We start from the raw sequence: 25597 nt of genomic DNA on the forward strand, positions 1-25597 counted from the left end.
TGTTGTGTGCACGGTGTTGCGCACAGTGGCTGAGAGGTGACAAAAGTAGGATTCGCATTCTTGCTATAAAGTGCAATCATGTACAATTGAGATTACATTGAAATGGGTAGCTCCAGAAGTAAAGAAATAGTAAAAAAAAAACCCCTTTGAGGTGTGTTTTGGCCCGTTGGAGGGAGTTAAAAGGCATTCCAGGAGGTAACCTAAAGAAAAGTGATTTATTAAAATATTGCAATCCATGGTGACCCCTTTATCGATTGGACAGCAGGGAAAAATAGTCTGTGAATTGTTGTGGTGCGTTTGGGGGGACTCCCGGGGTGTCCCTGGGGGGCCCCCCAAGCTGTGAGTTTGCTGGTAGCAGCAGGCAGGCAAGGAGACTCCACACGGCTTCTGAGGGTGCTAATTAGATGAGGGTTTATTGGGGGTCCTACCCCCGGGAGCAGCATGGTTTCTCAAGGAGGGAAGGGGGAGGGAGGGGGAAAGGGGAGGGGGAGAGAGGGGCCGAGAGAGCACTGGCTAGGAGAGCCAGCCAAGAAAGAGAGCCTCATCCCACCAGCACACTTAACAGGGAGATTCCAAGTGAGCGCAGGATAAGATTTGGGCCAATGGGATTACAGACACATGATACTTCAGGGGAAGATTACAGGCTTGGAATAAGCCATACAGTTTCGAGGGGTGAGACAGAGCATATCATTTAATTAAAATGCAACACCACAGTGAATGGTACTTTAAATTACAATACTTTGTTGCAGTTAATGCTGTTTTTAAGGAGGGAATCAAAGTGGAATGAGGCAATGTACTCAGATAATTTTTTACTCTGAGAAATAAGCCCAAGTGGCAGAAGAAATGTGGCATACACTTTGCTCTGCAGGATTATTTTATGTTAGCATTAGAAAAGGATAACAAGCAGAAGATAATATTGTTCTGCATGCAGTATAGGGAAGAGGTGTTTGAAGTTAGCAGGCAAGCATGAAGGAGACAGTGTTATAGATGTTCAGGATTTACAGCTGAACTATTCAAGGCCAGCTACACACTCTCCTCCAACTGCTCCCCCCCAATCAAGCCTGAGCAGTAGTGAGGATGAGATAGATGATCCTCAAGAGGGAACAAGTTCAGGGACTCCAATAACAGCACATACGAGAAGTAAAGCAAAAAAGGCTTTGCCTCTGATAGCCCCTCTGAGGGAACTAATAGGTCCCGAGGGAGAAACAATGCAAGTGAAGGTTCCCTTTTCCACTAGTGACCTGAATTGCTTGAGAAAAGAAGTTAGAAATTACAGAGAAGATCCTGGGAAAGTTGCAAAAAGGTTTGAGTTGGTTGTAAGGAACCAGGACCCTGATTGATGTGATATTGATTTAATGTCAGAGCTTACAGAAAGAGAAAAAGAACTGATAATTTAAAAAGCTAGAGCACATGTAGAGGGACAAATTGCTAGCAGAGACCTGCAGGGTACAGTGGAACAGGTGTTTCCCACTTCCAATCCCCGATGGAACCCAAATGATGAAGGAGATTATGCGTTGTTGGTTAGGTCCCGAAATTTAATTAAAATCGGATTGGAAAATGCTATTCTAAAGGCAGTGAATTGGTCAATGATATTCCAAGTTAAACAAGTATGGCAGGAGTTTCCTACTGCTTTTGTGGACAGTCTCCGTGCAGCCTTGCAGAAATATACAACTCTAGACCAGTCATCAGACATGGGAAAGCAGCAGTTAGATTCTCTAATGTTAGGGCAATCAAGCCCAGACATCAGATTTAAACTTCAGAAAATGAGAGAGCCTGCAAGCAAGGACCTGGAAGCATTAATGGCAGAAGCTTGGATAGTATATAATAACAGGGACAAGCAAAAACAGAAAAAGCTGACCAGAACTATAGTGGCTGCACTGGATCAGCACCAGAATGGTGGGCGTGGTCGAGTGTAACGACTGAGACACTGACCCAGACTGGCAGGGAATCTGAATTGTTTCTTTAAAGAAAGAAGCTGGCTTTATACACTTTTTCAAGGCACAGTAGTTCTTTATATGGTAATTCTCACTATGTGACCTATGCCACGTTGCCACGTCAGCAACACGTCTTCTTAATGTCCTTCTATGGGGTGATCATGTGCTATTCACCCGTCTGTCAGCTTCCAGCAGGCTCCTATCCCATAGGGGTCTGCTGTGTGGCACCTCTTCCCCCCAAGGTCAGGCAGAGACAAGCTGCTCTGTGCTTCCATGTGCTTCTCTGTGCTGCCATGTGCTTCTGCAAGGGCATCCCATAGCCTGCAGCTTAACTTCATTCTATCTTTCCCCACAGTCGAGGACAGAGCAGAGGCAGAAGTGGAAGCAGCAGAAGGGGATCAAATAAATCGCAACCCAGATTGGGACCAATCAATTTGCATTTTATAAAAGAGAAGGACACTGTGGAAGCACCAGTGCCCTGACTTGGCAAATCAAGTGCAAGAGGTTGCCACCACAGCCATAGGTAAAAGTAAGTGATGGGGACTGGCAGATCTGACTTTAGCAGACCCACTGGTTAAAATGCAGCTAGGGAATGATAAAGAAGTTTAATTTTTAATTGATACTGGTGTGGCAGCAGGTCTCTGGCCACAGAGAGCAAGCACAGACTTTCCCAGGCATTTTCCTGGGGAAGGCTGTGAGAAAATCAGAGAAAAGAATGAGAAACAATTCTTATCTCCACTTGTTGCACCTGCTGTTGTGTGCATATGGAATGTGTCATGGAGATTTGTTTTTATCAAAGGGTGATTTCTTAATTGGACACTGGATGGTGTTTTGGATGGATTGACCAATTAGGTCAAAGCTGTATTGGACTGGCTGTAAGGGTTACTGAGTTTCTTAAGATGTATAGTATAATATAGTATAAGATGATATAATAAAGCAATTGATTAGCCTTCTGCAATAATGGAGTCAATGCTAAGTATTCCCTGTCTGGGGGCTTGTGGCAACATACTGGAGCCACATTTTCAGTTTTGAATCAAGCTTTGGTGCCTAAAAGTGAAAAATACATTAGAGTCAAGGGAGCCATGGGCCAACCAGAAAATGCATTCTTTTTAAAACCACTTGAATACAAAATTGGGAAAAGTATGGGAATACATCAATTCCTCTATTTACCAAATTCACCTAAATCTTTGTTAGGCAGGGATTTACTCAAACAAATATTGAATCAGGTGTACCAAGTAGTATGGGATACAGATACTCTGGGAAGATCAAAATTAGCTGACCCTATTAAAATTGAATTACAAACTGAAGCCAGATCAGAAGCTAAGAAACAACATCCCATAAGACTGAAGGATAGAAAATAAGTAGAGCCCATAATTAATAAGGTTTTAGCATCAAGAATATTGAAAGAGAATTTAATACCTCCATATTCCTAGTAAAGAAACCTAATGAAATTTACAGATTAGTACAAGATCTGCAAGCAGTTAATGGAATTACTAAAGGTATCCACCCTGTAGTTGCTAATCCTTACACACTGCTAGCAAAATTACAAGAGGATTTAATCTGGTTTGCTGTCATAGATGCCTTCTTCTGCCTACCTATCACAGATGAGTCAAATTTTTGCATTTGAATAGGAAAATCCTAGTACAAGAAGGAAAAGCACCTTACCTGGACAGTGTTACCTCAATAGTTCAAAAACAGTCACACACTTTTTGGAAATCAATTGGCTAAAGAATTAGAGCAATGGCAGTCTCCACCTGGGGATAGTACACTTCGACAATATGTAGATGACTCACTAGTTGCTACAAAAACTTCTAAAGAGTGCCTTGAGTGAACAGTGAGCCTGTTGAATTTTTTGGAACTGAATGGTTATCAAGTTTCTCAACAGAAAGCTCAACTGATGCAACAACAGGTGACCTACCTCAGATACGAGATCTCTGGAGGACAACGATCTCTGGGAACTGCACAGAAAGAAGCAATCTGCCAAACACCTAGGCCACAGACTGTAAGAAAACTTTGAACTTTCCTTGAATTGACAGGTTGGTGATGACTGTGGTTGTATAACTATGGATTGATTGTGAGGCCTTTATATGAACTGGGAAAAATCTCTAAAAATGCTGTGGTATGGACTTACAAAGCTGACAAGGCCTTCAAACAATTGAAGTGTGAACTTATGAGAGCTCCAGCCCTTGGACTTCCTGACGTGAGTAAGCCTCTGGCTGTTCCCACATGAGAGGCAGGAAATAGCTCTGGGAGTCTTAGCACAGTGATTGGGTCCCTATAAAAGAGCAGTTGCAGCAGTTTTAATGAACATTGAAGAAGCAAAAAAATTCACACTAAGACAAAGGATGACTGTTCTAGTGTCACACACAGTGTCAACTATCCTAGGGCAGAAAGGAAATCACTGGTTATCTCCGTCAAGATTTCTGAAATATCAAGTGGTTCTGTCCGAATATGATGACATTGACATTCAAGTAACTAACATTGTTAACCCTGCTTCTTTTCTGCAAGGAAAATCTGAAGCTGAACCAGTGGTACACGATTTCCTGGAAACCATCAAGACTGTGTACTCCAGCCACTCAGATCTGAAAGAAGAACTGGTCCCAGACGCCGACAACCAGTTTCGTGACAGCAGCAGTTTCATGAAACACGGGACCCAGATGACTGGGTATGCTGTGATCACTGTCTCTAAGGTAATCAAGTCAAATTCACTACCTGCAGGAACTATATCGCAAAATGCTGAACTGATAGCTCTAACCCAAGTGTTGGAGCCAGCCAAAGGAAAAATCATCAATATTTGGACAGACTCCAAATATGTTTATGAGATTGTCCATGCTCATGGCATGATTTGGAGAGAAAGAAGACTCTTAACAGCTCAGAAGAAAGTTGGCAAATATACAACCGATGTCCTCAGAGTTCTTGAAGCAGTGAAACTCCCACCACAGGTGGCAATTATGCATTTCTGGGGACACTCTAAAGGTTACACTCTCCCTGAAGAAGGTAACAGATTGGCAGATTATGAAGCTAGGATGGATGCTGAAAGAAAGGAGCCAGTAGTGGCTGCGTTGATACCCACTGCAGTAGATACTGTACAACCAGTAAATTATCAGCCATCAGATTACAAATGAATGCAAGATAATAAAGGGAAACTTCTAGAGAATGGATGGGGACAGTTAGAAACAGGCCAATTAATAATATCTGAAAGAGCTTTGAAACACTATGTGAAATCTGAACATGATAAAACTCATTAGGGAGTAGACCCCTCTACCAATATCTCAGAGCATGAGTTGCAGGCCCACGTTTGGTAGAAGTCATTAAGGAAGTAACATCACAATGTGACATTTACTTAAAGAACAATCCAAATACAACAGGCTAGAACAAGGAGTGATTGGCAGACGAACTTTTCCAGGGGAAGTATGGCAAAGAAATTTTAGCTCCATACTCTTTTACAGAGCAATATAAAATAGAGAACTATCTCAGCAGAGTATTTCAAGTATACCTGTATTACCTACTTGTATGTGTGTTTTTTTCTTTGTACACAATACATTCATTTCGCTTTTTCATTTTCAAATCCACAAACAATTTTTCAGTTATGTATGCATCATTTTTTTCTTAAAATAATCAAGTGCTAAAAAGCACAAATAAATAATTTTGTATACTGGCATGCATTTAACCTGCTCTGCTCGTGAGACAAGTAATTGTTTTACCTTTATGTCCAGGAACCACTACCAGTCTATTCTGCAACCAGTTAGCAAGTCCCCTTGGAAAGCCCCTTCCACACTCCAGAGGCCAGATGCTCTTGTTGGTGATTGAAATAAAGGCATATCCCAAAGCTATGCATTGCAGTGGGAGAAGCCAGAAGCTGGCTTCCTCCAGTGGGCACCGTGTGGCAAGTCTTAAGAGTCTATCGATAAGGACAGTAGAACAGAATAGCATTTTACTCTGAAAAGGACAGTAGAACAGAACAGCACAGGCTTGAAGAAGTAGATAAAGGATGTAACTTGGGCAAAAAAAAAGTAATGCAAAATGCAAGCAGGATGCCAGCTCAGCTTTGCAAGGCTGACAAAGTAGAAGTTGTGCAAAACAAGGATATTGTGTTTACTCAAGAGCAGGGGTCGAGAAACAGCCACCTAAAAAGGCCAGTGGATGTTGAAGACAGACCCTAAGAACCATATAAGGACTTCTGACAAGGGATGTGACTATGTAAAATAAAGTAATACATATACATCAAGTAAGCAGGGATAGCTAATGAATATGTAATTAGTGTGTATGATAAAAACTCTGCTTAACCAACGCTCAGGGCACTTGATTAGAGGAAGGATCCTCTAAGTGACCAGCATGCTGCAATAAAGAATGCCTGTTTTCTAATACTCATAACTGCATTAGAAAGTTTCTATCTGATCAATTTTGATATCACTATAACTAGAATACAGAGTGTTAGGGTGGGGATCATATAGGACATGGCCACAGAGGAGTAGACCTTATTTCTAGGTAGACATCTATACCACCTCATGGAAACTGCAAGGCTCATCAAAGAAACACCAAATCATATCTAGGCTCAGACAAATGGAGTACCCATAGAGCAACACTGTTATCATTAATACCTTGTCATTAATACTTTTGGAACTGCTACTAGTTCTTCTGCATCTATGCCACTGCATTTGTTCTATTAGCAGTGTCAGCTCTAGTGAAGAATGAGTATCACTGCTCTTTATCACCGTATCATCATGGCCATCTGATGGCTGTAAAAATGCTTGTCCACAGTCTATAACCTTCAATGCAATGGTAGCTCAGAAAAATAATCTACATTGGATGCAACATCCAAACACATCACACCATATTAATCAAGGCTCTCAATGCTATATTTATGCAGAGGAACTATTCATATTAAAAACACTAGGTGCTATAGGCAGATATAACATTAATATTAACCAGAACCTACAACGTTTCAATCTTTGCAAATTCCGCTAGGCAAATAAGACATGCTATTTTGAATGAGTCCAATGTACCCTGAAACAAAGTATATATTCTAAGCAACAGGACTGATGAATTGGTTCATCCAGGCAAGTACTCTGTTTCTGAGGAGCAGGCAGAGAATTTGAGCAGTCAGTACTGGAAGGAGCTGTACGCAGAGGAAGTGTCTTCTCAGTCAGGGACCAGAGGTTATCTTAAAAAAAAAACAGACTATAAAAATTTATATCCTTTCACAGGTCGCAGTAAGATTTCTCCCACATCACTTTAGCCATACTGTTGCCTAGAATCACACAGAATCACTAGGTTGGAAGAGACCTTCAAGATCATCAGGTCGAACACATGCCTTAACACCTTAACTAGACCATGGCACTGAGTGCCGCATCCAGTCTTTTTTTAAACACATCCAGGGATGGTGACTCCACCAACTCCCCGGGCAGACCATTCCATTACTTTATCACCTTTTCAGTAAAAAACTTTTTCCTAATATCTAACCTATATTTCCCTTGGCACAGCTTAAGACTGTGTCCTCTCATTCTGTCAGTTGCTGCCTGCAGAAAGAGATCAACCCTCACCTGACTACAACCACCTTTCAGGAAGTTGTAGAGAGTGATAAAGTCACCTCTGAGTCTCCTTTTCTCCAGGCTAAACAATCCCAGCTCCCTCAGTCATTCTTCATAGGGTTTGTGTTCCAAGCCCCTCACCAGCCTCGTTGCCCTCCTCTGGATGTGCTCAAGCATCTCAACGTCCTTGCTAAACTGAGGGGCCCAGAACTGGACACAGTACTCAAGGTGAGGCCTCACCAGTGCCAAGTACAGGGGAAGAATGACCTCCCTGCTCCTGCTGGCCACACTATTCCTGATACAGACCAGGATGCCGTTGGCCTTCTTGGCCACCAGGGCACACTGTGGGCTCATGTTCAGCTGGCTGTTGACCAGTACCCCCAGGTCCCTTTCTGCCTGGGCACTGTCCAGCCACACTGTCCCCAGCCTATAACATTGCAGGGGCTTATTGTGGCCAAAATGCAGGACTCGGCACTTGGACTTATTAAACATCATCTTATTGGACTCTGCCCATCTATCCAACCGTTCCAGGTCTCTCTGCAGTGCCCTCCTACCTTCCAACAGATCGACACATGATCCTAGCTTAGTGTCATCCTCAAATTTACTAATGGTAGACTCAATACCCTCATTCATGTCATCAATAAAAATATTAAACAGAACCGGCCCCAGCACAGACCTCTGAGGGACACCACTGGTGCCTGGCTGTCAGCTGGATGCAGCACTGTTCACCACCACTCTCTTGGCCCGGCCATCCAGCCAGTTCTTAACCCAGCAAAGAGTGCTCCTGTCCAAGTCATGGGCTGTCAGCTTTTCCAGAAGTATGCTGTGGGAGACAGTGTCAAAGGCCTTGCTGAAGTCCAAATAGACAACATCCATAGCCTTTCCTGCATCCACCAGGTTGGACACCTGGTCATAAAAGGAGACCACGTTGTTCAAACATGACCTACCCCTCCCAAACCTATGCTGGCTGGGTCTGATACTCTGACCATCCTGTAAGTGCTGCGTGGTGACACGCAATATAAACTGTTCCATTACTGGGTACTAAGGTCAGGCTAACTGGCCTGTAATTACCAGGATCCTCCTTCCCACACTTTTTGTGAATGGGCATCACACTGGCCAGATTCCAGTCATCTTGAACCTCACCAGTGAGCCAGGACTGTTGGTACATGAGGGAGAGCAGCTTTGCAAGCTCATCTGCCATCTCCCTCATCACCCTGGGATGGATCCCATCTGGGCCCATAGATTTATAAACATCCAAGCAGCTCAGCAGTTCTCTGACTGCCTCCTCCTGGATAACAGGGGGACCATTCTGCTCCCTGACACCATCTACCAACCCAGGAGGACAGTTGTCCTGAGGACAACCCGTCTTCTCACTAAAGACTGAGGCAAAGAAGGCATTAAGCACTTCCGCCTTCTCATCTGCAGTTACTAAGTTCCCTCCTGCATCCAATAGAGAACAAAGGTTGGTCTTACCCTTCCTGATTACTGATATATTTGCAAAAACATTTTTTATTATCCTTTACAAAAGTTGCCAAATTAAGTTCGAACTGAGCTTTGGCGCCTCTAATTTTTTTCCTACATGCCCTAGCAACCCTCTTAAATACTTCCTGAGAAGTCAAATCAGAAAACAAACTTTCTAAAAAATATTAAAAGTGGTAACATAAAGAGCACTTCTTTAATGAAAGCTTTCAGGTGCACAAATTATACCTATGCTTACCCACAGCATCGGATTTTTACAATTTTTATAAGTTTAACCAATTAGTATATCTAGCAGGTATATCCAATAGGAGACCAGTTGTCCTAGTAACCCACCCTTGGACCTGCCCCATTGGAATCCCTCCAAGGGGTTCTTAGCCCTATATCTTGTTATGTCTCCCAAATGCTGATGCAAAACAGGATGTCCTTGTTAGAAATTCTTTTCTTGGAAATAAGAGTAAATAGAATTTCAAGTGTGACATGTGAGAAAGGGTAACTACTGTTCCAAAGTGTAAGAAAGTGCTAGAAATTATACAGCTATATATTAAAAATCTACAAAGCTACAAATATATGAAAAAGCTAAAAATCTTTAGGCATCAATATAAACAAGATGCTTACTGTAAACCAGTGCCTGGCATCTGTCAGTAAAGTGAGAAGAACATCTTAGAAAGGCTGATTTATCTCAGACTGCTCTATCCCATTTTAGAGGAGGATAAAAAACTTTTAGGAGGTGATTGAATTTCTCTTCAATGGGTTTCTGAGTATTGGGGAGCAGATATCTAACTTTTACATGGTAACCAAGAGGAATCAAGCTTTTGTTTTGGTAATTGTAGATGTTTTCTGATACCAGTTCTCCCTGGAATTGCTTGAGCACAGTCAAAATTAGTTACACAAAACCCTTTGAACTTCTGGAGCCTTCAGAGTATGAGTATAAGCATCTTGTCCAGAAACAGTACTTTTTTGGCATGTCATATGTATACCTGAATGTGCAGAAAACCTATGTTTTCAGTATCTTATTAAGTGAACTGCTTTAAAACAAAACAAAAAAGGTAAAAAGAATATTTAGATTGCCAGTAGGGAGGGAGGGAAATAGGTCTAAAATTTTGCTGCACTGCCACAAGAAAGATGCAGGAGACTGGACTCCTGGCTGTGAAAAACACCAGTCACTTGGTTTTTAAAATTTTAAAAGTTTAATAATAATAAAATGGTTCTAAAAATAGTAATACAATTAGAGTAATAAAATTTAGAGTTAGGACAATTACAAGACAATAAAAAGCAAAGAATTACGGACATCTGGATGTTTTTGGGCACTAAGCTGCCAAAAACATGCCTTGTGAACAAAGGAATAACTCTTAAATGCAATAGCCTGTTGCATATTCATATATCTCATACATGATGCATAAATTCCTTGCAAATTAAGAACTTTTCTGGTTCTTGTCAACTTCTTCCCCTTAATCCTGGTGGTTCCATAAAGACAGAGAGAAGGTGGAAGAATGTCTTTTCTGATGAGGAGGCAGTAACTCTTTATGGGCCCTTTCGCTGTTATCTCTGTGCGAAGAATTTCTTGATTATCTCATCTCTTTCTTGAGCTAGTTAAAAAGCATCTTACATAGCATAGTTTCTATTTTAACATTGTGTTATAACCTAAAAAGATATTTAACACACTACTTAAGAGAATTAATACAGCATAATTTTCTAACATTACACATATAATATTCATTGTAATATTTGCGAAAAGCCAATCATAAAGTATGCATTTTTCACATTGGCCTTGCACAGTGGAGCTGCTTTTTTCATCCAGCATCAGGGTTGCAGCTGGAGCCTCATGGCACAGCCATGATGCTTCAAGGCTGAGATCCTGGGAGAGCCTCGGGGAGTGGGAGATGGCCAAGAGAGCAGTGAGGGTCTGGTAAGACAGGGTAAGACAGCAGGTGGGCAAAGGAGAAGGTTGTATATGTGGGAAACCACAAACTAAGGTATTGTTTATTAAGATATATATAAAAGTTAGGAAACAGATTTGTGAGAAATCACAGACTAAGAATAGGAAACGGAGGGTGAGAAAATACAGACTGCTTACAGACTAAGGTATTGTTTAGGAAACGAGGATACGCAAATAGCCTGCGGACACAACATTTGCAAGATAAGAAAACCAAACACTTACACCTGGGGACTGACGATACAAGATAAAGATAACCCCCATTACTCACAGACTGCTTACGTAAACAAAAGGAAACTGCAAGCTTAAACAAAAGAGACCCCTCGGGAATTCATTGAAGAAACGGAATAAAAAGGAGGGCTGTTTGAACGAAACGGCACGGCAGAGAGGGAGCAGAGACTCCCCGGCCGTCCAGCGCTGTTTGCTCATATCCTACTTGCTGTAATTAATAAAATTCTAATTGGATTATGATCCGTTGTGGCGTAAATTTATAACATATATATGAGGGACGACGGACCTGCGCCGGCCAGGGGAGCACAGGCGGAGCGGTCACGTGGAAGGTCGGGCTGCAACTCAAGGCCACCCTTACGGCGGCCCCTCGGGAAATTGTTCTCCCCCCTGCGTTCTTCCTGCTTCCGTTGGCCGCCGCGGGGAGCATTTGCTGCAGATGACATCAGCTGTGCATGCTGGAGAAGTGGCTGTGCGGGGATGCGCCGGCTCCCTTTCCCCCCCTCCGCCCCTTTTCCTGCTCCTTCTCCTCCTCCTCGCCAGGTCCCTGCCCCACACCGTCTCCATATAAAAGCGCCGCAGCCTCCCCGTCCATCCTCACTCTCTCCTTCCTGCGGAGCAGCTGCGGAGACTTATCTCCTCCCAGCACCCCGGAGCCGCGGGACGGAGGAGTGAGGCGCTCGCGATGGCCACCGTGGTGGTGGTGGAAATGGATTCAGAAGCCTCCTGTAGCATCCCCAACCCCACCTCCCTCTCGCCCAGCCTTTCGCACCGCTTCCTGGACAGTAAATTTTACCTGCTGGTGGTCATTGGCGAGCTGGTGACCGAAGAGCATCTGCGGCGGGCTATCGCCAACATCGAGCGAGGTGAGACGACGGGGAGCGGGGCCGACGCAGGCAGCGCCGGAGCCCCCACCCCGCAGACACCTTCCCCTCAGAGGGCAGGCAGTCGCTCCCCGTTTTCTTCCCCTTCCGCGCGGGACCAGCGGGGGTGCTGACCGGGTTTGGCCGGTGGGGTGGGGGGGCCTGGACGCTCCTTGCTTATGATCGGAACGACACACGCTGGGCACAGACACATAAGCTGCGAAGTCTAGGTCTCTTGTTTCTTCTTTTTATGGCACGAGGGGCTCTTCATCCCATCTGCGCGCACACCCCTCCCGTCCTACCGGACTCGGAACCCCTCCGTTGGGTGCGAGCGCCGGGAAGCCGCCCGCGGCGGTCAGCGACTGAGGGCCGGTCCCTTTGCGGCGTCTGGAGGCGGCGGCGGCAGCGGCTCCCTGCCTCCGCCCGCACAAAGATCCGCAGTCGGCTCAACGTGTACTGCGCCCCACTGTTCATTCCCAGGAGCGTCTAGCGAGCCGTGGGCAAAGGCGCAAGCCTCCTCCTCACCACTGTTGGGGTGGAGGGACTGCGGCAGCGACCTAGCGCCGCCGAGACCTTCTGCCCGGAGACAGTGGCGGGGTGGGCGTGGCGCAGTCCGCACTGCGGTCCCTATGGCAGCCCGGAGCTGACAAAGGGCGTCCGCGCCTCCAAAAAAACCGGGGCTGGAACCGGGGGGGGGGGCGCGATTGGCGTTTCCTTTGTTTCCTCAGCAAACCCTTGTTCCCCACCGCGAAACCAAATCAGCGGGATTCAGGGCGTTTTCCTTCTCAGTGGCAAAGATCCCTGAGCAGGAATGCGTTTGTGCCTATTGTGTCTAACATTCGGCTACCAGACTTTTCTCCTGGCTGGAGAATTTTTCAGGACCTAGGCTCTATATGCACGTAGATATTTCAAAACGGAAAAAGATATGGGTAATAGGGCTAATACCTGGGTGATCAGCCTTGTTATAAATTGTGACACGGCAATTTGAAGTGTCTTAATCCAATAAAGCAATTTTATTGAAAATAGCAAGCGAGTAAGGCAGGCAAAGCACAGCGCTGGGCGGCCGGGGAGTCTCCTGCTCCACCAACGGCGCGCAAAAATGTTCTGTCCCAACCTTCCTTTTATCCCCCCCCTTCTCCTTGCAGGCGTGACTCTCCAGATGTAGTCTGAGTCTGGTCGTTGTGATAGCTTCTAAGTCTCTTCTTTTGAGATGCAGCAAGCAGACCAGATACACATACCCAGGACTCTAACCTCAACCTCCTTATCACCTTGTAAGCAAATAAGCATTTCAAAGACACACCAGTACATTCTTATGCAAACCAAGGTAATCGAGCATATCACAGTGAACAAATGATCTTCCACTTATCTCAATTCCCCCATTTTCTTGTTCATCTTTATTTTGTTCACTGAATCTTTGTTACTCTTGGTGACTTAGTATTAGGGTCTCATCTACATCGTGTATGGGTTCATATTTTGCCCTAATGAGCATTAAATGTGCTGCCTCTAAGCGTCCCTTCACTATTTTTATTGCCTTATTGAAGATGCATGGCCCAAAGGTCAGTCCCAATATTATCAGTATCAGAGGTCCTGCAAGGGTGGATAACAAGGTAGTTAACCAAGGAGATTGATTGAACCATGATTCATACCAACTTTGCTGTGCCTCTCTTTCCTTCTTTCTCTGCTCTAATCTTCTCCTTAATTCTGCCATGGTGTCTGTAACAACTCCAGTATGATCAGCATATGTACAGCATTCCTCCTTCAGGGCTACACACAATCCCCCTTGTTGTAATAATAGCAAGTCTAAACCCCTTCTGTTCTGCAACACCACCTCAGATAGGGACCTTAATGATTTTACCAATCCATCGATGGCCTGCTCAATTTTACTCAGATCTTCATCTACTGAAATTCTTAATGCTTTAAATTCCTTTTGTTGATTTACTAGGGATGCCACCCCAGTTCCAGCTCCTATTCCCCCGATGGTAAGGAGAGTTGCAATAGTTAAGGCAGTGAGGGGTTCCCTTTTCATTAGATGGTGTTCTGGCACAGTTTGTTGTTCATATATGTAGTCACTTGTATGGTAGGTAATTCTGGGCATAATCGTTACCTGGATGCAGTAGTCTTGGCTTGGATTAAGCAGTTTCAGTGAGATGCAGGTGTGACACCCAGAGTGTTACATACCCACTTAGTGTTAGCTGCTGGCAATAGCCAGTCAGCCGGTTTCTTTCCACCTGTTTCTATTACTCCACAAAGGTATTCTCTTTGTGTTGGGATTTTTCCTATGCATCTCCCTTTCCCTGTTACCTGAGCCAAGGTAAGCCCCGGTGTTGTCTCTTTACCCTTTTTCCACAAACACTGATTCGGATTAGTTCCATTCACTCTTCTGGGCTTTGCAGTGACCCCTATGGCTTCATAAAATGGGGGTCTTAAATTATAGCACAGCCAACAGTCTTCCATCAGTTTTGGGTTGGTTCTATTTAGGACACCATAACTCGCTTTCATGACCTTCCAGAGTATATTACCCTCCTGGGTTTTTTCCTGTTTGTCTCCTGAAGTGTTTTCATTCTGAATTTTATTCTGGGTCTGATCCCTTTCTTTTGTTTGGTTGGCTAAAACAACCTCCTTTTCTAATAACACTGGGTTTGGCCCTACAGGTTCAGGATCAGGGGGCACAATTTCCTTCTTTATAAATATTAAGCTACCAAAATTGCCAAAATCAGCCGAATATAAATGAACGCCCCAAGTTTTTCCAATTAACCATATACTATCCTCTGGCCTTAATGCAGTAATTTGTATATTCCTGCAAATATTTTCTGGGGGTTTATGACCTGTCCAGTAGCCGGGAGGAATACAACCATCTGGCTTCCAGACCACCTTAATGTATGGATCAGGAGTGGGGGGGTCCCATGTACCAGCTATTGTTTCACAACCCCAATATGCACAGTAATATTGTCCAGGACTATTGCAATACCCTTTACCAGGATTCGAAGCAGGACACATATAAAACGATGAAACCCAATGGGAACCCCAACGAGTACCTAAGGATGCCACAGGTAACTGGAAAGTGGGAGCTCCAGCTGTAGTATTGCTCCTTATAACTCGTGAATCCTCCCATCTTCCTAAAGTCCACTTGAAAGGTTCATGAGTTGTTATTTCCGCAGTATTACAAGATATACAAAGGAAAATCACAAGCAGTAAGCAAATGGCATGTGGGGTCTGGTTTCTCACACTGCAACAATTATACCCTTGTGACTTCTTTCCCTCTATTAGCTGGTTGTCACCAAAATACCCTTGAGCCCAAAAACTATTTCTGCCTTTGTTACTCCCAGTCCCGGGGTAGTTCCGCAAATATTGCTTGCGTATTCCATCCTGAGGGCTCCTTCCTCCACAGCTGTTTACTCCTCTGCCTCGCCCGTCGACTCGGGTGCTTCGAGCCACAGGGTGTACCATCTTCTCGGCAGCAAGAGTATTCTTCAGGAGGGGATTTATGCCCTCTAGTGCCTTGCCGCATGCAATAAGAACGCCAATTCTGATCTTTTACCTCTGGTGCGGTACAACTGACCCCTTTTAGGTCTTTCTTACAAAGGCCTTTTATGATCTCTGCCACAAATGGGCTCGGCTCGTTTGTATGGTAGCAGTAATAGTCTGGGTGAATGCCCTTTGAGAAAATTTCCCACCACTCTTTAGATTCCAATCGGATTTCCCCTCTAGTCACTTTACAGGTCAGTACCCAAGCTGTAATCTCTCTTTGTACGTTCCAACAGGAATTGCAAGTTCCTCGTGGAGGATACCCTCTGTTGCAATGTGACCACCACCGTTCCCCACACACCTTACAGATATAGCATACAAAAGGATAGCAATTACAATTTTGATTTTTACACTTTAACACTTGAATTACTACTTAGTCCACTATCTAAGTAATATAAATCTGATGTGTATTCAATCTGATAAGAGTCCATTAGTTTCTCTGTAACTTCAATTTCAGGTTCCCGGGAGGACTGGTTACTTGCCACACAGTGTTGTTAACTGGTCCTTTTACTCGACTGGCATGTGTCCATCCTCTTTCTGCAGTCCGAATTGCAGTTTCTGTAGTGAGTAACACAAGATAAGGACCTTCTCATTGTGGAGTTAGTGTAGATTCTTTCCAGGATTTTATTAACACATAGTCTCCTGGGTGCATTTTATGTATTTTTAAATCTAAAGGGGGTCTTTGCGTAATGATTCCTTTTTCCCAAAGTTCATTGCGGTGTTTCATTAAGGCAATAATATATGAGGTTATTTTATAGTCCTTCAACTGGGGTGGTCTCGGGGTTCCTCCAAATCATATGGCATGTGGGGTCCCCTGTCAGAATCTATTGTTTTTACTATCCCATATCTAGGGATTATTTCTTATAATAATATTCTGACCACTGTCTGAGCAGTAGTCCGAGTAGTGGGGTAAGCCTCTACAAAATGGGTGAGATGATCTACTATTACTAACAAATATTTATATCTACCCACTTTAGACAATTCAGTGAAGTCTATTTTTATTTTGGCAAAAGGCCTGTGAGCTAATTCCCTTCCTCCCATGGGCCTTTCCCTAAGATGTTTTCTGTTTACTTTTTGACAGATCAGACAATCTCCCACTACTCTTTTAGCCAAATCATAGATTCCAATACTCATATATTTAGTGGCAAATTGATCTACTAATGCCTGAGTTCCCCAATGAGTCTGGTCATGCAATCTTTGCAAAATTTCTGAGGCCTTGCTTTTAGGTAAAACAGTTCTCCCATCTGGGAGCTTCCATTGCCCTTCAGACCCCTCCTCAATTCCCATCTTTTGTAATTTTTCCTTTTCTTGAGTGGTAAAACTATATATTTGCCATTTTTCTTTGGGGGAGTCCACAGATACAATGTTGCTCTGCCCCATGTCCCCCCGAGTTCGTAGGGCTGCTTTCTTGGCTTCTTGGTCAGCTAAATTATTTCCCCTGTTTCTAAAGTCCAATCCTTTCTGGTGTCCCCTTAAGTGGACCACAGCAATTTGAGCCGGGCCCCTTAAGGCATTTAAAACTTGGACAATTAGCTCTTGATGAATTAGATCTTTTCCCTGTGAGTTTATAAGTCCCCTTTCTTCCCACATTTTCCAAATGTGTGCACTATCCCATATGCATATTTAGAGTCTGTGTATATTGTTCCAATTTTTCCTTTTAATAACCTTAAAGCCCTGAGTACTGCATATAATTCACAAGCTTGTGCAGACCAGGAGTTACTTAGTGGTCCGGATTCAATTACCTTTAAATCTTTTTATGGATTTGCAACTACTGGAAACCGGGCCAAAGTCCTCTTATTTATTTCTCTTAAATCGTGCACCAATCTGTAGGACCCATCTGACTTCTTTACAGGCAGGATGGGAGTATTGAAGGGAGACATACAGGGCTCTAAAAAGCCCTTTTTCCAATAACCTATCTATTTCAGGTTTTAGTCTTAATTTTCCCTCCCTAGGGATAGGGTATTGTTTTATTCTTACGGGTTTGCCAGGATTACTTATTTCCACTGAGAAAGGCTTAATCTGCAATTTCCCCACCGTTTCTGGGGTATACCACACCTCAGGATTTATTTTCTTTTCATCCTCCACCCTTAAAGGGCAGAGCTTTATCTGTAATTCTTTATTTACAACTTCTAAATTAATACCCAATTCTATTATCAGATCTCTCCCTAATAAATTGTAATCTGCTTCAGGTACCAGTAGTAAAGAACCTATACCACATTTGGAATCAGTTTCTACCATCACATCCTTGATAACAGATACCTCAAAGGGCTCTCCTTTTGCCCCAATTACATGTACAGTGTCAGATGACTTTTTACATCCAAGCGGCAAGGCTTGCACTGTGGATCTTTCAGCCCTGGTATCCACTAAAAATTCCATCTCTTGTTGTTGGGGTCCCACTTTAAGCTTTACCAAGGGCTCCTTATGATGTTTCTTTACATACGTAAATAACCCACCTATTTTAAAATATCATAGCTTAAATAATAGTGTGTACACAATGATTTCAAATTACTTCCACATAAATGCAAGGGGGAAGAATAGTTTTTGTAGTAGACATTTCATAAAATGACTGCACACCAAGCTGAATTTGTATAAGCTGAGGCAGGAATTCACTCTTCTGAGTTTAGATTGTCCTGGCATTATTCCAGCTTAGGGGGAGAGGATGGAGTCCACAACATCATTGATGTGGCTGCTGTCATTTTTAAATGCACGAGGTTTCACAGCATACAGCAGGAAAGCAGAGACCGCATTTGAAGATCATACAAAGGTTCAACCAGTTTCTGATTAAGAACACTTTTTTTTTAGTGTCTTCCCTTAAATGCAGAAAATAAGTATCAAACAAATGAACAGCCTTACTAAGAAGTTGTTACAAGCTCATTAACTGTGTTTACATCCAAAATGCATTGAAAGGAAAGGGCTTTTTGCCTTTCAGAAGCAAATGAGCTGAATTACTCAGGTCATGTTTTGCACTCCGGCTGATTTTACCAGTGCAGGCACCAAGGCTTCAACACATGCAGTTCTGACAATGTCTGCAATTACTTGTGAAAACTATTCTTGCACACATTGTTTCCCTGAATCTCAGACCTACTTAAAATAGACATAATGCTCTGGCTGATAGCAATTTCAGTATTTTGAAAGTAATAAGGAAGAACTGCTTAGAAGAAGTTATTTGTGCTGTAACTAACAGTTGTTTACAATGTCTCTAGGCACAAAACCCCATCATCTGTCATTAGCAGACAGTGATTTCCAGTGATGATATCAAAGTACTGGTTATTGAAAGGGAACTCTTTCTATAGTACACTTCCCTGGACCATGCTCCCTGCTAGGGAGACTTACCTCAATACTTACTTCACTGTGTACCTAAGAAAACAAGTTAAGCAGAGCTCAGAATGAATTGACTAATCTAAGAACTTCAAAAAGCGGCTTCCCAACCTCAATTTCTGTTCCCCCAGACAGTAGCAGCAGCAGTGTGGGAAGTGTCCTGAAAGGGTGGAGGTAGGACCATGTTTGAACAGTAAGTTATGTGACAACTGTACAATTAAATGACAATAACAATACATTAATACTTTTGCATTTAAGAATTGAAGCTGCAGAAGCAAAAGGCTTCTTAAGGAGGGCAAGATAATGTGGTCCATTATAAAAAGCAAGTAAAAGCACTGCCAGCATCTCACCCCATACAGGCTCCACAGCATGTCCCAAAATCTTGAAAAGGCTGAGCAGCTACACTGCAGTGTGGGTGGAAGCAGAAATTTTGGCACTGGAGAGTAATGCAAGAGTGCAGCTGTCCAAACAAGGGTGGTTTACACCATAAGCTCCATCAGGTTGACATTTCCAACCCCACTGCCACCTCTGGGGCTGGCAGTGAAGGGACCTTGCTGCTTCTCTGCTGGCCTGGGGCCTCACACCCCTAATCTTCCTTAAAGGCCTTCTCATCCACTATCCGTTGTCTGCATCCCCTCTTCATATGTCCCTTCTTTCCACAGTAGAAGCTGACAATTTCACGACCTCTTCCTTTTCCTTCCCTAGAAATATAACTCTGCTCCCGATTCTCCCTTTGTTCTACATTCCTTGCATGGGAATTAGGGTTAGGCCTTTCCCGCACACTTCCATACAATAATGTATCATTTTAACTTTGTCTTTCCCTTTTCTAGATGGGAAAGCATCCCAATTAATTATCATCAAACCCAAGGGGCTTGGGAATCTGGGGAAGCTTAGCATGGGTCCCCTCTCCCATGGGACCAGAGGGCTTGCTTTTCCTCTGTCCCATCTTCCGGAGTGCACTCAGTTTCTCACACACGTGCTCCCCTGGTTCGTGGCCCAGCCCCTCGCGGGGAATGGAAAACACACTAATACAGAGTCCGCACTCACTTGGTCTCTACGAGACCTCTCACACACAGCACTCCGGGAAAACCACCCCAAACCGAGCGGGAAACCGGCCTATACTCACGCGTCCTGCGTCTTCGCTGGTTCTTCGTGCACAAAGATTACAGGGGTAACCGGTTCTCCTTTGCCCGTTACTCAATTTAGGTTCGTCGGTGGAGAGTGATCAGAAAGCCTGGGGCAGCCGGGCCGCCATAAGGGCGGGGCGCCTCCCGATCGTCCCGTAGCGACTGATCTATTTCTCCATCCGAGTCACGGCACCAAATTGTTATAAATTGTGACACGGCAATTTGAAGTGTCTTAATCCAATAAAGCAATTTTATTGAAAATAGCAAGCGAGTAAGGCAGGCAAAGCACAGCGCTGGGCGGCCGGGGAGTCTCCTGCTCCACCAACGGCGCGCAAAAATGTTCTGTCCCAACCTTCCTTTTATCCCCCCCCTTCTCCTTGCAGGCGTGACTCTCCAGATGTAGTCTGAGTCTGGTCGTTGTGATAGCTTCTAAGTCTCTTCTTTTGAGATGCAGCAAGCAGACCAGATACACATACCCAGGACTCTAATCTCAACCTCCTTATCACCTTGTAAGCAAATAAGCATTTCAAAGACACACCAGTACATTCTTATGCAAACCAAGGTAATCGAGCATATCACAGTGAACAAATGATCTTCCACTTATCTCAAGCCTCATTATTGTCCAGCTACAGGATGCTATGACTCGCTGTTTATTTGTCCTTAAGACAGCAATACAGGAAGGTATCGCTAGTGAAATAACAATATTATAACTTCTCCATGTGGTTTCTGATACAATAAATTGTAGTATACATGGAGAGGGGAACAAAGCCCTGTTGCCATAATAGTGGCATGAAGCACAAAGAAAATTATTGTTGGACTCTGTAGTTTGTTAAATTCAATTGATAAATGATTTTGTAACATATTTTTGTTCTGGACTGGTGGAAACAGAAATATCAGAAACCTGTCATTGTTAGGAGAAGAGGGACCTTGGAATGGGGACTTGGTAGCAGCCTTGTCTTATAGGTGTGGTTCAGCAGTCCAGCTAGGACTTGATTTGTCTCTATTGTTTTCTCAACTATTGTTGCTTTAGTTGGCAATTTCTCTTGATTCTTTTTTCATAACTGTTTGTCGTAAAAGGCTCTCTCATCACTGCTAACCAGCTTCACTGTGACCTGTGTATCTTTATTGCTACCATTGTCTTCTAGGGACAACTACTGAGTCAGATGCTTTGTCATTCAGAGCCTCTTCAGCACTGCACTTGGCTAATGCTATCTTAAGTTTTGGTTGTGCCAGAAGTATATTGGCTGCATTTATTTACATTTTTGTCCACTTGCTCTATACATTTTAATACTTATGCCCTCAAAACATTTGATGCCATCCTTCTCTGAAAAAATGCTCTTCAGTTTCTTCATGACACTCTTCTATTAGTCTCTTCTATTGTACAGTTGCTGCTTCATAACTCTGTTGCCTCTTCCCTCTGTTGCCTCTGTCTACCTCTTGCCACCTGCAGTTTTAGATTTTCAGAGGGAATGCTTTTGCCTTTTTATTCATAATTTTGGGTTAGAAGTCACCTCACTGTTCCTGGTGTCAGACAATCTGATTGAAATTTTGCCTGCCAAGAAAAAACCTTGATCAAAATTTGAGGTGCATTGTTCTGAATGAGTATACTAGGAGTCTGAAGCTCTATGTGAGGCCAATATAATATTGGCTAATCTATTTATTATGGAAAAATATGCTGTAGTCTGGAAAAAATTGCTTCTTTCAACCTTTATTCTCAAGATAGCCTTAGGGTTCTTGATAACTCTGCCTCACTGTCTTCTCTGGTGCATCTCCTAAGTACCATCACTGAAAAGTGTGTATTCATGCACTGAACTGCAGTACATATCAAAGAAAACATCTGCTGATAACACATCAGTGGTGTGATACCATGCAACCTGGTGGAATGCAGAGTCATTTCTCAACATATCATGAAGAGGGGATGGTATGGTGAGCTGCATTTCAAGTAATTACACTTAGGATGTCACTTTACTAAGGGGGAAATCCTCCAACCCATTGTCCATCAAAAAAGGAGGGAGAAAAGACAAAATTTCAAGATTTTTCCACTCATTTGGCAGATGCCACTGGGTGTGCTCTGTCTGCTGTCTGATAAGTCCTGTGTCTAGTGGCATTGCATTCCTAAGCCTGCAGAAATAGCTCCAGTTCAGTCATACTTCCAGTAGTTACTTCCATGCTTTTAATGATATACATAATTGGCTTGATCTTGGATTTTAGTTCCAGAATTGCCTCTGTGCTACCCAAACCTGATTTGATATATAATACATTATACTACATTATAATGTACGTCCAGATTGTTTTGCATCCAGAATGCTGAATCATACAGCTGCAGATTTGGGATATTCTATTCAAATCCCAACTTCAGCTTCTAGGACTATTGTGTGCATAGTATATCTAGGCTTTTTCTTTTTGGACATTTTGGAAATTACCTGGCTCATCAGTCTATGTCTAATAAGAATCTTATCCCTACTGCAAATTAGGATTGATGACAAAAGCAGCTAGGGATGGGTGGTAGACAGATCCTATAATTAGTAGCATGAAGTGGTTTGACCTTATCTGGACGCCGTGTCCATCTAAGCCACTCTACCACTCCTCTCCTCAAGAGGACAGGGAAGTGAAAATATAATGAAAGGCTTGTGGGTTGAGATAAGGACAGGGAGAGATCACTCACCAATTACCGTCACAGGTAAAACAGACCTGACTTGGGAAAATTAATTGAATTTATTACAAATCAAATCAGAGTAGGATAATGAGAAGTAAACCCAATTCTTAAAAAAACACCTTCCCCCCACCCCTCCATTCTTCCTGGGTTTTAACTTGATGCCCGATTTTCTACCTCCTTCTCACCGGTGGCACAAGGGGATGGGGAATGGTTGTTTCTGCCACTCTGTCCTCAGGGTGAGGACTCCTTCCCCTGCTCCAGCGTGGGCATCTCTCTCCACAGGTGCACAGATTCTACCTGGGGCCTGCTCCAGCACTGTCTCCCCATGGGGTCACAGCCTCCTTCAGGGCACATCCACCTGCTCTGGTGTGCGGTTGTCCAAAGGCTGCATGTGGATATCTGCTCCACTCAACCTCCATGGGCTGCAGGGGGACAGCTGCTTCACCATGATCTACACCATAAGCTGCAGGGCAATCTCTGCTGTGGTGGCTAGAGCACCTCCTTCACTAACCTTGGTGCCTGCATAATTGTTTCTCTCACATATTTTCACTCCTTTCTGGCTGCAATCTGCTTCTGCACAATAACTTTTCCCCCCCTTCTTATATATGCTATCACAGAGGTGTTATTACTGTCACTGATGGTCTCAGACTTGGTTCATCTTGGAGCCAGCTGGTGTTGGCTTCACTGGACATAGGAAAGGCTTCTGACAGTTTCTTGGAGAAGCCATCCCATAGCTCCCCCACTACCAAAACCTTGACATGCAAACCCATGTTACGAACTGGTTTAACACAGAAGACCAAAGGAAACTAAGCTTCCATTAATAAAATGGATCGGACTCAGAAAGGTTTGAAATATACACAAAAAACCATGATTAAAACCAAATGAGGTTAGATGTTGGTGCCAAAAAATTGATATATGTTATTTAATAGTGAAAGAGAAAAGAAAGAAGGAAATAGAAAAAGAAGTGTGTGTAGGGGGTAGGGGGACAGGGAGAGGGTGACAGGGGTTAGGTAGAAACATCACCCATCCAAGGAGTCCCAATGACATCTCATGGCTTCCCTCCATCTGGTCTTCTTAGTGGTGAGGGTCCTCTGCTGCCATGCTGTGCCACACCATGTATAGAATCCAGTGAATTAATAAATGTTTGGGCCAGGTGGGAATGCCCAGGTCTCTCCCTTGCAGGGGGGCAGTTTGACACTGTCCCTTGCAACACTGTGAATCTGTTGCATCATGTTGCAGTGATTGGGTGCAGGGTCTGGGGACCCTTTTGGGGGGAGGGCCTTTGATGGGACATGACACTCCTCTGCTGTGGATAAGCTTTTCCCAGGGTGAAGGAGCCCCTGCAGCTGGTCTCCTCTGCACAGTGGAGGATGGGCTTTCCCTGCCTCTGACCAGAGGCTTTTTCACCACAAACCCAAAGCCTCCTTCCCCGCCCCCCCCACACCTTTTGGTGTGAGGGTCTGTTGAGCCTGGCAACTGATAGCCCTGAGGCTATGATCTCCACCCCAAAGGTGCTAAGCTTGATCCCTCTGTGAATGTATGTCTTCTCTCCTCATACCTAAATTTACTTTATATTATCTCTATCAGGGAGCAGTCCAGGGCCTCAGTCAGAAGGCCTATTCAGGGTGTAGTAGTCTTCTCTGCAGCTTTTGTACAGTTTTGTTATAATAGGCAAAGGTCCTTCATGAAGATGCTTAAGGCATAAATTATAACATTCAGTCTCCCAATAACCCAGTAACCAATACACAGCACTGCTGAATCATAGTCTATATTGCTTAATTGATGTCTAGAAAGCTTGTAGCCTCCCCACACAAGCCTGCTGTCAGAGGCCAGTGAGCTATCTTCTAGTTTCTTGAAGTTCAGCACCTTGTTGGGAGGAAAGGGTTAAAAGTGGAAGAATGGTGAGGAGATGGTAGATTCTCTCAAGTCACCTTGCAGCTGGGAATGTCAAGGCCTGGACAATAAGTGTGGCAAACCCCAAATATTATGCCTACTGCTGTTTATCCTCTCTATAGTAATAACATAGGTATTTGGAGAGACTTGGAGGCATTCTCATGGACGTTCTTGAGCTCCCTGTTTTAGGAGAGAGATCAATGCTCAGAGATTATAAAAAGCACATGCATGGGCCCTTGATAAATTGGTGCAAACAGCAGGCTTGCCACCTGTCAGAATGGACTGAGCCTAATGGTGTCTGCATTCCTACTTGTGTGTCTCTACCTGGATATTGCTTCAAGATCCTCCAGTTAGCCAGGTAATTAAATAAATTTATTCTTTGCATTTCAGCTGTGGATTTGTGGTTGTTCTTCTGGACACCTGCCTGTGTCGATTCACACAAACTTCTTTTCAATGTACTTCAGCTTTGTGATCAATGTCAGTTTACTAGTCATAGTTTTCATATGCACTTTACATGTGTGGTATTATATCATCATTACTTTCTTGCTCTCAGAAATTTCCAAGACCTGGAAAAAGTTAAAGCCTGCTGAGCTCTATTTGTCTGACAAGACTACACTCCAAAAATGCACCATATGGCCAAGAGATTTTTGAGAAATGAAGATAAGGAGATTTACAGAAGACTCTCACTGCTTGTGCCTGTGAACAATGATGCATATATTCAGGAAGTGGAGGTAGCTGGTTATAGTTCAGTTATTTTTCTCTTGAGTGGTTATGAAACACACAGGTGATACTTTATTTCCAAAATTATTTAGTTTCAAATGACAGCTGCTTAATAGCTGGTAGCATGTCACAGTAAGAAGCATGGTCCTTCCTTGACTGGGATGCTGACAAGGGAAAGCCGTGGATGAATTACCTCTGAAGAGTCTTCAGGCTCTTGAAATGCAAAGGTTCACTTACGCAGAGCTGCAATGGGAAACCATCAACACAAATCTGGCTTCTCTGCTCTTCCCCCTCTTTCTCCTTCTCTACCTTCAGCCCTACAACAGGGTTTCTGACAGTGCAAGACTTGACGTTTCTGCTGCCTTGAAAGATAATATATTGCATGAGAGG

General features: G+C 43.6%; 1 protein-coding gene and 1 long non-coding RNA gene across 3 annotated transcripts in view; one reads left to right on the top strand and one right to left on the bottom strand.

The window, feature by feature from the left end:
- LOC146763038 (uncharacterized) overlaps positions 1–12594 on the bottom strand; it is a 34847-nt gene extending 22253 nt beyond the window's left edge. Inside the window, exon 1 of the long non-coding RNA XR_014952631.1 lies at positions 11902–12594. This is a non-coding gene — a long non-coding RNA (uncharacterized LOC146763038). The remainder of the gene's footprint in view (positions 1–11901) is intronic.
- LOC146763040 (microtubule-associated protein 1B-like) overlaps positions 11515–25597 on the top strand; it is a 128103-nt gene continuing 114020 nt past the window's right edge. The window contains exon 1 of one of the 2 annotated variants that reach the window (XM_085571191.1): positions 11515–11971. In XM_085571191.1, the coding sequence (XP_085427317.1) occupies positions 11791–11971 (181 nt within the window). In that variant the 5' untranslated portion in view covers positions 11515–11790. The remainder of the gene's footprint in view (positions 11972–25597) is intronic. The other variant, XM_085571190.1, reaches the window with a different exon arrangement.

Source organism: Lonchura striata, chromosome W, assembly GCF_050655825.1.
Source record: "Lonchura striata isolate lonStrDom1 chromosome W, ASM5065582v1, whole genome shotgun sequence".
NCBI classification, from domain to species: Eukaryota; Metazoa; Chordata; class Aves; order Passeriformes; family Estrildidae; genus Lonchura; species Lonchura striata.